The following is a 13,406-nucleotide window of genomic DNA, read 5'->3' on the forward strand; positions in this document are numbered from 1 at the left end:
AATCCAAACTATGCCTTTAATTCTAAAAGTAGATGTGTTTTCATTTGGAGTTTGTCACCTCTGCTTGCATCCTTCCACCACTAATGATAACTTTCTCCTTTTCCACCAATCTTCTGTCTGTCTGTCTCTTGTTTCTCTCTATCCATGCCACACTGTCTCTGTCCCTCTCCAGCCTGTTTCTGGTTCCATGCCTCAGAGCAGAGTGACTGCCTCAGTGCCTGAAAACCTCAGTCTGTTCCTGGATCCGGCTCCCAAAGCAGAGGAGGGTACTGTCAAGAAACTGTCCAAGGATTCGATTCTCTCCCTGTACGCCTCCACCCCCTCAGTGCATGCAAGCAGTATGGCAACTCACGGTGAGGACTGGGGAACCTTCCCTCAGATGCTGTTTTCTCCAAGTGTCCTTAAGTCTTGATTTAATTGCTGAGTTTGTTTCATCAAAGAGATGAGAGAGTTTGCATTAGTAATTGCTTACTGAGTGGCTTCTTTCTATCTGTGATTATTCTCTCCAGGCTTGTACATGAACCAAATGGGATACCCAACACACCCGTACGGTTCATACCACTCATTAGCCCAGGCAGGGGGGATGGGAGGCGCCATGATGACATCACAGATGGCTATGATGGGACAGCAACCAAGTGGCATGATTGGAGTTCAACAGAATGGCATGATGGGACAACAGAACGGCTTAATGGGTGCCCAGAGTGTCATGGCTCAGCCTAGTGGTGTTATGGCATCAGCCTACATGACAGGGATGACCCAGGGCATGATGGGACAGCAGCAAAGCGGGATGATGGTACAGCAGCAGACTGGGATGATGGGCCAGCAGCAGAATGGCATAATGGGACAGCAGCAGAGTGGGATGATGGTACAGCAGCAGAGTGGGATGATGGGACAACAGCAGGTTGGAGGTTTACCTCATCAGCAGGTGTATGGAGTGCAGCATGCCCAGCAGCTACAGTGGAACATTACTCAGGTGTGTGTTTGTGTGTTTGTTTTGGACCATGTGAATTTTGAAAGTCATAAAAATGCTGGGTCAAAGCAGGATGTTATTTGTTTCTGCAAAATTATGAGATTCCTGTAAAAGAATCACAGTTAAAGCTAAAGCAGTCTATTAATCTTGCAGACTCTTTCAGGTTCAGGAGCTCCCGGTTAAGACGTCAAGACTGGAACTGAACACAAGACAGACTGAGGTTTAGCAACAGGGAATACAGTACAAAGGTTGTTGTTTTTTTGCCAGGTTTGGCTCCTGGCACCTGAGGCTGAGTAAGCTATCTTAGCTGCACTGCTAACCGAGCTAATAACAGATAGCTATTTTAGCAACAAGTAAAGCCATCTTTCCATCAGGAACCTCATGACCTTGGTGCTGTATTCACTGATGGTGTTCATTCCGGTCCGGCTGTGCTTACAGGGAGGCTGCTGAGCTCAGTTCTGTTGCCCGCTAACGGCAACTCAATTAATAGAAACTATGGAGCATGTGTTCTCCATAAAATATGATCCAGTTTCACCCAAATCGTTGAATAGATTAATTAAGTTGTGTTTTTGTACACTAATGTCAATCAGTGAGGCCCAGCCCTCTGCCCATCATATGCTCCATGTTGCTAACGTGAACTCTAGCCAGCGGGTTCATGGATGTCATGACATCATTGGTTGAAATTAGTTGGTTCTAGCTTACGTAAGCACTAGAGCAAATTTAACGCGTTAATAACGTGTAAATGCAAACTCCTTTTAACGCCCCTAAACACCTAAAAATATCCCTTTAAAGTACATTTTGAACAAATAAAAAAATGTGTGATTAACTGTGATTAAATATTTCAATCAACTGACAGCACTAGTAAGCACACATCATTTTTGTTTTGTAGGCAGAAAACATAATTGATATTGATATAAAAATACTAATATGATTTTTGGAGGGTTTTTTTGGACAATATTGTTAAATAGGTACAATATATAACTGGTGAAGTGATCTAAAAGGCTTAGTAAGGCATTTTTAAATTCTTCTCAGCATTTTACAAAGTGTGTTTTGTGGCTTTCAGATGACTCAGCATATGGCCGGCATGAATCTCTACAACACCAATGGCATGATGGGATACAGCAGTCAACACATGGGAGGCTCAACAACTCCAAGCTCAGCGCACATGACGGCACACGTTTGGAAATGATCTCATTATTTATCTAAGAAGTGATGTAACGCCAATAACCCACAAAAGAGAGGGGAACTGAGTTGTAGGAATCTGTGGATTAGACTCTCTACGAGACATTTCCTAATGCAGGAGGAGGAGGAGGAGGAGGAGGAGGAGGAGGAGGAAGAGACAGGTGTGACGAAGAAAAAGGTTTGGGAAACCACTACTACCTCTCTTTCTCTCTCCTCTCTGCCCATGCTTCCTCTTCTCGTCTCCATCCATGGCCATGTTTTGCATATTTCCATGCTTGCCTTCAGAACATTTTTGTATGATGACCAAGACAACAGGGTTCAGAGGTTCACTGGTTAGAACAACACACCTGTCTTTACCTAGCCTGAATGTGAGTGTGTGCGTGCACATCTGCTGTATGTGGGGGTCAACTAACTGCTTGACTTAGACGAACAGTTTGGTTTTTGGAGGATTTTACAGTTTTTCTTACTTGATCAGAATCAGAATTTTAAAAAAGGCAAAAGTTAGCCTCACTTAATATTGACATTTATTGCAACAAGATGAATTTCCCCCAAAAAGGAGGGAAATGTACATAGTTACAAGGCTAAGGGTTTAGTCTTTTTTAATTTGTTAGTTGAACCAGTATGTCGGATTTCTTGGCATCTAGTGGTGTGCTTGCAGATTGCAAACAGCTTGCCTCACTCTGTAGATATAAACAGCTTATTCTAAGGTAACACAAATACAAGTCTCATTTTGAGGCGATTAACCACTAATGATAATATTATATAGGGTTGCACAGTGGTTATAGCACTGTTCCCTCACAGCAAGAAGGTTCAAGGCTCCAGCCCCCCTGTGACCCTCCAAGGATACGCAGTTATTGACAATGAATAAATGAATAAAAGATCATATTCACAATTATGAATATTATATTAAATATATGACATGTTCTGCCAATAGAGCCCTGTAAATCTAACACACTGGACCTTCAAGTAGTTTGACATTTTGAGCGTATTTGTTTTTTCTAACAACTGTTCGATGAGATTGAAACTAGTCTTATGTCTTTATGTCAAATAAGCTATGGAGCAACCACCAGTAGCTGGTTAACCTAGCTTAGCATTAACTGGAAATAGGCTTAACTGGTTCTGTCTAACAGTGACAATCCACCTATCAGCACTTTTAAAGCATTTGTTTAATCCATGCAAAAAGTGTAAACAATAATTTATTAATTACTGAGCTTTAGATGTGCCATTGGGTAGGTTTTGTTACCTCTGGGCACCCTCTGTTTTCAGTCTGTGTGCTAAGCTAACCTGCTGCTGACAGTAGCTTTATATGTACCATAGCTACAGATATGAGAGTGGTTTCGATCTACTAATCAAACGCTTGGAAGGAAAGTGAATATGCGTTTAACTTATGTCAAGCCAAAATGGTGAACTATCCTTTTAAACAATTAAAGACATTAACAATGTCTCTTAGCAATTTCATAGAAGAAGAAGGACAATTAGCTTAATTTTAGCTGCAGATATATTTGTGAAGGAGAAACTACAGATGTTTTTTTTTAGCCAGCTTTGAAGTGCACAGAGGTTCACAGTTTGATATTTTAAAGTTTTTAGATGACATGTCTTTTTAAAATAGTATTTTTTGAGAGGAGTATCAAGCTGGGCTATGCTCAGATATGCGACTCTCTTATTTCATCACACCCTGCAAGTAGAGGGGAATGGTTTTCATGAATTTGACTTTCTCTGTGTAAGTAGAAAAACTTGTAAAATCTTACAAAAACCAAAATATCCCTTTCTAGATATTTAAGTTCTCCTACCCATCCAGTAATAGTTACGTAATTTAAGAAATCCCTTTATTAGTTGATAAGTTCTTAGATCTTCACTGTCTCAAGTTAGAGCAGCTAAAAAACCTACCTAAGCAGCCCTTAATTATGATGTCTTCTACCCAATTTACAGAGGGCTTCTTTTCAAACCAATATCTAATCTCAACTTTTAAGTGTCAAAAAGTCCTAGACTGGATTTTGGGAGACCAAAGATCAACGCTAGCTTTATTAAGGTTGCACAGTATTCCAGTGCTTTGTTACATCTATATAGCCACGTAACTAGTGATCAGTAAAAAAAAAAAAAATCAATTCAGCAGTCCTTTAAACAGTATGTTTGGTCATACCTGCTCTTACACTATGAATGTTTGGGCGAATCATTTCACTGTGCTATTACCTCAGCCAGGGGTGGGACACTTAAAAGGTCACTTGCATGCAGTGTCGTCATGTAAATGTGGAGTTAACAAACACACACACACACACACACACACACACACACACACAACTCATGTTAATCTACCTTGTACAATAGAGGCCTCAAATAATGTTGAATGTCGGTAAACGAAGTGGAGACACCTTTACAGATCAGTCATGTTTCGGACTCTTCCACTGAATTGCATGAGGAGAATGTTTTTTCTAGCTTTGATTGTACGTGTACTGTATGTTTATTAAGATATCCGAATGTGTCTCTGGAATGTGTATCTCTGAATGCTTCTCTCTACATGTCGATCAGTCTCTGACCAAGACCAACAAAAAGTCTCAATGAATGTGTGTCCTGAATATGTTTCACGATTGTACTGGACTCATTTCGAATAATACACACACCTGAGTATCGCCGTGGTGTGTTTGTTTTTGATATTCTATGACTCTGTCAAGCAATGTACACTTGTGTATTTTGAATGTTCTGTGGTCAACAGCGTCCTGTCCGTTTTTTTGGTGAATTGCTCAATTCAACGTTTCAATGTTACCGTCAAGTTTAGGCTCATTTATGCAAAACCTTAAAGGCGCATACAGATATGGATGGAGGCTTCTGTCCATACTCTGCGTTCATTTCGTCCGTATATCTGCGCGTTTTCTGAAAGTGTACGGATACGAAATGGAGCAGTAGTCATGGTTAGCAGTCTAGCAGCAAGCAAGACACAGCAAAGAAGTTTTAAAAATCCTAAAGTATTGGAAAGGGTGACATATTCCCAAGGGATGGTGGTTTACCACTGCAGCTCAGATAATTACGTTTCATTTGACTTTATTGAAGGATACTGTTAGAAGCATAGAGTAGCTTCTTTAAGGAAAAAGGCAATGCGTAATTTGTGTGCAACGTGCCAGTGAGGGAGAGCAAGTGGTAGATGAGTGACAGCGCTGCTCACAGCGGAGCAGAAACTTAAACTTAGCAGTACGCTGTCAGTAAACATACAGTACAGGTTACAATGTCAGGTAATAAATGCTTCAATTCCTCTAGACCAAGAAAAGTCTCAAATGTTGTTTCCCAACTGCTGGTGACGTGAAGGGGTTTAGCCACGAAGTAAGCTGAGCAGGAAAGGCTAACGTTAAGCTAATGCTAACACTATCATGTACCTTTACAACGTCAGCTCCAGAGGAATTATATTCCACTGAGAAGCTTTGTAATCCAGCCTTGAACTGCATCCTCTTTTCTGAGACATGATAAAATAAATCCAACACTAAATGTCCTCTGTAGTTATATATCCATTTTTCCGTATTGAAAACAGTTTTTGTTGTTATCGTTAGCATGTTATTAGCCGTCCACTGGCAATCCCATCATGACTTGGGTTGAGTGTTGACTAATCAGAGGCTGTTCCCAACTTGTCAACCAATTAGACTGACTTGTTTGTGACAGCATTGATCCATAAACATATTAATTGATCCATGCCCTGATCTCAAAGGCATTGCACAATGGAATAACATGAGATTGACCTTTCAAAATAAAATTTGTGGTGATGATGGTAATGAGCTCAACCTCACATTAGGCATCACGTGACCACAGTGTGGCGGTAAGGCAGTTATCGTCATAGCCCTAGACGTTCATTGTCAATTAGTGAAAAGAATCCTCCATCCAGACGTTGTGATGTATTGGCCGACATCTACAACACTGCCTCTTTTCCAAGAGGTAAATTATTACAACCTCCTACAGCATCACCGTGTTTGTTGTTGTCAGAAGCTTTTGACTCTTGTTCTTCTTTTGGGTAACGTAAAGGACACATGGAAGTATGTGGGCAGTGACAGTAACATCATTAGAAACAGACGTATCTATTTTTTACACATATAGAGGGCATAAATGAGCCTTTAGGAGCCTTTAGGAGCAAACTGTGACCAGTACCACCACGTATTTTCAGGTCACCCGGTACGTTTACAATTTGGCCAAACCACATTGTGAAGTGAAAAAGCGATTGTACGACCACAGTCTGTCACCTATCTATGTTTAAGTCAACCCCTCTACACCTCTCCCACACAAGCCTACATGAACCACTGATTTCTAAATATGTCCATTCTTATAAATGCATGAAGCCATTAGTGTAAATAATCTTTCCACATTTTTTTCATAGAAGCACTTTGGTGTTAAGTTGCCATTATGACTGTGAGAGGTCAGAATGTAAAAGGAGCAGCTAGAAGAGAAATAAATTAACACACTCACTGGCATAATAACTATTAACTGCTGCCAATAAACAAGCAGTACAGCCTTCACGACTCTTTTCCTTCCAGGTATTACTTTCACTTTTAGCTCGTTTTGCGGCAGCTGAGGCAACAGCCTGACAGCAGCAGTCACTTTCTCTGCTAAGAGCAATATCACCATCCAACGTGTCATCTCTGCGCTGTAACGGCAGATTTGTCAGCTAGCAATGGAGAGTTTCTGGAAAAGCAGTAACAATCCATCTCCGTGGGCAAGAAAGCTTCACCTGAGATTTTTTTCATTTGTGATTATCTTTAACTCGAGGTTGCTTGTAATCTGTTCCTTTTTTTTTTGTCTAGTATATTTTCTGTGAAATAAGAGCAAATGAAGGAATGTATCTTTTTATGTACTTGTCGATCAAGATATTGTGTACCTTATTCTTTATCAGAATTTCTCTGTATATTATGTTTCTTATTAAACAATATTGATGAAATGTATTGTATATTAGTTCTGCATTTTTCACATGCTTTGCCCTTTTTGATTTCATGTTCACACAAGTTAGTCACTTAAATTTGAGAATATGTATGTAACATACAATACTTGTCTCTGTGAAAATATACAAAATAAATATTGTTTTGATTAAATTTGATATGTTGTATTGATTTAGAAACTAGTCATGTGCCTACTCTCAAATGCACGATATAGACGGCAGTCATATTGATATGAAATAGTAGGGTAAACACAGGTGTTACAAATGATACCAGAGCCTGTCCAGTGAGCCATCTAAGAAGCAAAGTGTGGAATCATTTTGACACCACAGATGGATTAACTGTGGATAAAGGAAGGCTGTTTGCTGCCTTTTGTAAATACAATTGTCTTAGAGTAACATCACCACAACAACAAATCTGAACTCAACTCACCTTTTAGCTCGCTAGCTTGCATGTATGACAGCAGAGGCCCCATGAATGAACATAACAACTTCATCAGACCTTTTTCACAGCAGCCATGAAGTAGTAGGGTAAGCACAGGTGTTAGCAATGATACTGATTAAGGTCCTGGTATTTAGTGTAGCAGAGGATTTCCATGGACAATAGCAGCACCCTGATTGTCTGGCCTAAAAGGAACAGAGCCAGTCAGGGATCCCTTCATGCTCCATCGTGTATTTGTTGGGCCCGATGTTCCAGAGGTTAGGAAACACTCTCTGAAGAGTTCATTGTTGTCCTGTGAGTTGCCTAATGGCATGAATGGGTTGTGATGCTTTTGTGAACTGTTATAGGCATCAGCTCATTGCTGTCTGAACATGAAATGATTTCTACATGTATTATCCATCATAAATCTTGAATGCCACTTTTCACAGAAAATGTTTCATCATGTTAAACAGGAATGGTTGGTCTTGAAAAAGGAAATGTGCAAAATGTCCAAATTTGGACAAATTTACAGGGGTGTTTACAGTTCTGGTTCACTCTCATGGTCTCAAGGCATATTTTTTGTTAACAGTAGGTAGTTCTTTCAGCTAAAAAGCTCCAAAAACCCACTGCACACTACCTGCTCAGTAGCAAACAGGTGAAGTTATCTGTCTTTGGAGTGGTGGAGACCAAAAATAAAGATAAAAGAGAATGAACTTTGGACTTGCATTCATCAGATAGCCAGAAATCTAACTTTAAAATATGCTGGAATTAAAAAGATTTCAATAAACACCTGACAAAATGTTTGTGATTCAAATAAACTTTATTGACTTTGCGTCCAGATGTCAAAGGGCATGCAAATACAGGCTTCTGAATCTGAAATTGTTCTTTTTTTTTTTCCTCAGTTTGGTTCTATTTTCTTACAAAACTACGTGCACCTTAAGTAATCAATTCTGCAGCGTACAAACCACAAAAATACCAGTTTTACATTATCAAATACTGCACATAGAAAACATTTACAAAGCACAGGTATAAAATTACAGCTCCCTTTTTCTTCTTTGCCATAAACCGCATCCTTTCATCAGACGCTCTGCTCTGCTTTGCCCTTTAAAACATACTCTGTGAACACTCCTCGGTGGAAAGGTTAAGGCCAGTTAAGAGAAGACAACCGCTCATCTACCAACACCAGCAATCGAATTGACATCGGCTGAATGTTTTACTGCTCCCATCCATCTTTAAATTTGATTTAAGATGGGAATATTATTGTGGTCCATTAAATAATCATAGCCTTGAAAAGATTTACTTTCATTTTGGGGTTGCACATTCAGCCATTAGTTCAGGTTGTATTCGTGAGGTTTGTGTTTCGCTGGGCTTGATAAAATGAAGGTTGTCTCGACAGTGGGGAGGGGGAGCTACAGTGGCCTTAATATTGTCTGACAGACAGCTAAAAGGACAAAATGGCTACTCAGGGAACTTGTGCTGTGATTATAGACATTTATAAGACTTGGATGAAGACGAACTGGCATATTCAGCAGCAAAAACTCCAATTTGCCCGTCATCAGCTCAGGAATAATGTCTGTTTTGTTCTCACTGACAGCTGCTACATTGGCAAACAGACATATGGAATGCATGCTTCGTTAGAAAATGAAAGTAAAATAAAAAAAAAAAAAGATAAAAATTTGTTGCTCATGGGGGCTATCTTAAAATAGCAGGTATTCACAATGCATTGCATGCTCTGTTCAGTCTAAATTGCCTCTAGTGCTTGCTAATGTGGTTCCACTTTATATCTTATTTGTCATCGTGGTCAGCTGATACACAGTCAGCCTGAGGTTGCCACGACCCCACTCAAATGAGTGAGGAAGAGGCCAGAAGTGAAGAACAGTAGATGCTACAGCCAATGGTTATTGCCAGAAGAAGTATTTCAGAAAAATGGAAGGCTAAGTCCATGCTACTTTTAAGATACAGCATTTTTTGACAATTCATTTGCATCTCAAGGAATTTCCTTTGATATTATACTGGGTCTAATTGACTTCCTCACTTTCATTATCAGAATTATTATCACCATAATCATACCATCATAAAGATTAAATACAAGAAAATCATCAGAGTAATCATGCTGCAAACATTTTCGAGTTCAAAGTACAAAAAACATAACAATTCCATCAGCCTGATAGATACATGGACAAGTTAATTGGTGCAGGGTGTGGGGGGGGGGGGTAGCAATCCTTTCTGTTTGACACTCATCATGGCGATTTAAATAAATAAAAATGCATTTCGCCAGACAGAGTTCATGCTTGTTTCAACCACAGAGCTGTTCTTTTAAATGAACACACAAAGAATAAGACATACATTATACAGTACAGTAAAAGTCGGGGATACCTGAACCAATGCAGGCGAGGTCCCTGGAAAAGTCTTCAAAGAGACGGTAATATAGCAAACAAGATGACAAAAAAATTACACTCAGTTCTGGTGTAAGGATTAAGAAATACATTCATAAAACTATACATATACACATATATAACTTCAGTACAATATTTTCAAGCAAAATACATTTGTCAAAACTTTCAGTTGTGTGCTACAATAGTGAAGCAATGTCTCCTACACAAAATAAGGCCATTGTAAACCGAACAAGCCCTCATTTTTCGCGAAATATCTAAAGGCAGGTTTTGTCCACACCGCCTCTTTCTCCGCCTTCTCGGAATAATACCTCTCTCTCCTTACAAAAATAAAATACATTTTCAACATAGTACTTAAGAGACGACTCAGGTTGATTGAAGATACATTATAAAAGTTTTGCACACAATGAAACTGAGTTGGACAATGTGGATTTTACAGGGAAGCAAGCGAGCCTACGGGTCTACATTCCCAGCATCCACAGCCTTTACATTCACTTCAGCTCGAGTAAAACTCAAGCCAATACCATCTTTACCTGTCTGAAACAGTTTACCAAGCTCTGCATGCTCCCTGCTGTTTCCCATAAACTATTCATAAGCGCCAATAATCGACACTCTGATTAATCCAACAATTTAGTTAACCCGCTTGCTTGCATACACCTAGCATCACATTTACAAAAGTCTAAGCATCGCTCAGCTCACAAAACCACAAAGACTCTCTGATGACCTGCTGTAACTCTGCCCTGCTGTTTGCAAGGCTTCAACCTCCATTTAAGCATCATTTTACGGCAGCGTATTTCTGCCACACCAGAAAATGAAAAACGGATCAGTAAAGATTATAGCAAGCTATTATAACTGTTATAACAAGTTGTTCTAACAAGCTTTTTTCACATGACATAGAAAAATTACCACACTATAACAACAAACTTTTCTTGTTATAAGAAGATACTATCTTTCTTCTTATAACGAGAAATGTTTTGTCATAACTTATTTTTAGAACATGAAATTTTAAGAATAGAAATTCTTTCACATTTCACATTATACCAAAACATTGTTATAATAAGAAATTTCAAGTTTGTATGCTGTAAAAGCTTGTTGTTATATCCTTACATGTTAATGTTATCACATTACAACATGTCATAACAACACATTATAAAAAAATATAGCGTGCTGTCATAACAGAAAAGTGTGTTATGATGTGATAAGTCTGTATGTTGTAATAATGTGGCAAAATATAAATTATTATAACATATATATCTTGTTATAATGTGCAAAACATGTAGATGTGTTATGACTTTTCAGGTTCTAACTTGATACTGACCACATTTTCTTTTTCTGATGCCGCAGCAATACACTTCCATACAATTTTTCAACTCACTTAAAACAGTTGAGTCTGTCCAAATAAATAAATAATGACCGTGTGATGAGACAATGCATGTTAATCATGTGACACTACAGTAAATTCTTTGTAATATACGGTAAAAGCCATGACAAGAGAAAAAGCTGTTAATGTTCATATCTGAAAACCCTGATCCTTTAAAATTCTTTACTGTGGTCCACAACTTGAGTTTACAAGTGGCTATTTAACAAATATCTACACATTTAAATCTCTCTCTCTCTCACGTGTTGCTGCCCTGACACTCGTCATGATGCAACACGCAGTACAATAACAGACATACTATATACACCCCCACTACACTTTGAAGAAAGGCAGTATTGCAACTTTCCTTTTGGTTGCAGGAATCAAAACTTGGCAAATGCTCTTTGCTCTCAAGAAAAACACTTCATATAGGATGATTATAAATTTCTTTGCGTCATCTCTTCCTCTGTTTTCACTCATTAGAACTGGTAATGTTTAGGGTGACTGAATATACAGCAAACAGACACATATGGTCTCATATAAGCTCCAAAATACTGAAAATCATATGAAAAAATATTAACAGTATTTTTAAAGAGTTTATCAAGGACTAAACATTCAGCAGGGACATTATACAAGTTTAAAATTTTCTTTTAGATTTATATTTAAAATCTTTTTTTGTGTGTGTTTCATGTTCTTTCCATTTATTTTCTCTCCTGTCAACCAGGCTTTTTTTTCTCCACAAAAGGCGCGCACTGAAGAGAATGTGTGCAAATACCAAGAGTATAAGTCCTTATTTCTACATCATGCCAGCTGTCCACAAAAATAGATACAAATTAATAATAAGGTACATAAAATTACTTCATATACATTACCATTACAGATCCAGCAAGGATTAGCTCCAAAACATACAAAGAAATTGGAACCAGGACCTTGATGGTTCTTCTAAAAAGGGTTGTATACATGATGGGAGGGTCAAAAATGACCATCATCTTCCTCCCCCCCAAAAATATTCAAGAAACGCCAGAGATCCCTTTATCCAAAGTTCAAAGAGCGTTGAAATGTGAATTCTGTTGGTTTGAGGTGCTGAGAAGACAAAATGCCTTGGAGTTTCCCTTTTTGCAGAAAGATGACGAGAGGAATGAGCTACACACAGTCATTTAGCAGACGACTGAACATACGGTGGTGATAAAACCAAATGTGAGCTCGTAAACACGCACAGGTTTTTAACAGCCTATAGCTGGAGACTATCGTGTCTCACAAACATAACACTATGGGAATACGACAGTCTTTAATGTTTGTATCCACACACAAGGTTTGGTGGTGGTCTCAAGACAGACAGATTCAAAAAAGACAGAACTGAAGACAGAATTTTTCATCTTAAAGAACACCGTAAACACCAGAAGGTCAGTTTGTCCTGCTACTCCTCTGCTACCAATGAAGACTCAACCATTGCACATTTTACTTGAACGGCCAGCAGGTCAGTCTCACCATGTTTGTGTTCTCAAAAGCAAATAAAATGTTTCACACAACGAGAACAAATTGGTGTTGGTAATTTTGTGAGGTAAACATTAGGAAAGAAGCACAAACACAAAAGTAAATGTTTAACATTTTTGAGACATCCACAAAAATGTTCACTTGATACAAACACTCACTTTGTGAGATTGGCATAATTTTTGTTATATTAGGTCAATAATTTTGGATTTTGACGCTTATTCTACTAAAAAGCCTACTATATACTATTCTACTATGAAGCCACTATAGCATAGTTAAAGGCCAATTAAAAATAATTACATTGTGCAAGTAGCATATATTTCTACAGCTGAATAAATTTTAAAAATAGGGTTGTAAAAATATGTGCTCAATGTTTTTATGTGCACATGACATGAAGTAACTGACTTCAAGCTGAGAAAATGTAAAAGGGAATCAGTTTTGTTTGTTGTGACTTAACAGTTGGTTCAACTTAGCGAGCACATTTCCAGCCAAGTTCAGCCAATTGATTTTTACAAAACTCGAATAAAAGCACAAACTAATTATTTAACCTAAGATCAGTTCATTTATATTTTTAAGCAGTTCAAAATTATTTATTGGGCACAATAAAAGTTTTATGTGCAATAAACTGGATGATTAAAGTGGTGTTTACAGTGAACGCTACACTGTAAAAAAAAAGTTGAGAAAACTCA

The 13,406-nt window shown here is 38.4% G+C and overlaps 1 protein-coding gene across 1 annotated transcript in view; it reads left to right on the forward strand.

Annotated features, from left to right (window-relative positions):
* Positions 1 to 2,291, forward strand: part of smap2 (small ArfGAP2) — a 31,695-nt gene extending 29,404 nt beyond the window's left edge. Inside the window, exons 7-9 of the mRNA XM_084739011.1 lie at positions 173 to 353; positions 510 to 973; positions 2,034 to 2,291. Of these exons, the coding sequence (XP_084595137.1) occupies positions 173 to 353; positions 510 to 973; positions 2,034 to 2,159 (771 nt within the window). The 3' untranslated portion in view covers positions 2,160 to 2,291. The remainder of the gene's footprint in view (positions 1 to 172; positions 354 to 509; positions 974 to 2,033) is intronic.
* The last annotated feature ends 11,115 nt before the right edge of the window (positions 2,292 to 13,406 follow it).

This window comes from Lutjanus erythropterus, chromosome 16 (genome assembly GCF_056507025.1).
Source record: "Lutjanus erythropterus isolate fLutEry1 chromosome 16, fLutEry1.hap2, whole genome shotgun sequence".
Lineage (NCBI taxonomy): Eukaryota > Metazoa > Chordata > Actinopteri > Lutjaniformes > Lutjanidae > Lutjanus > Lutjanus erythropterus.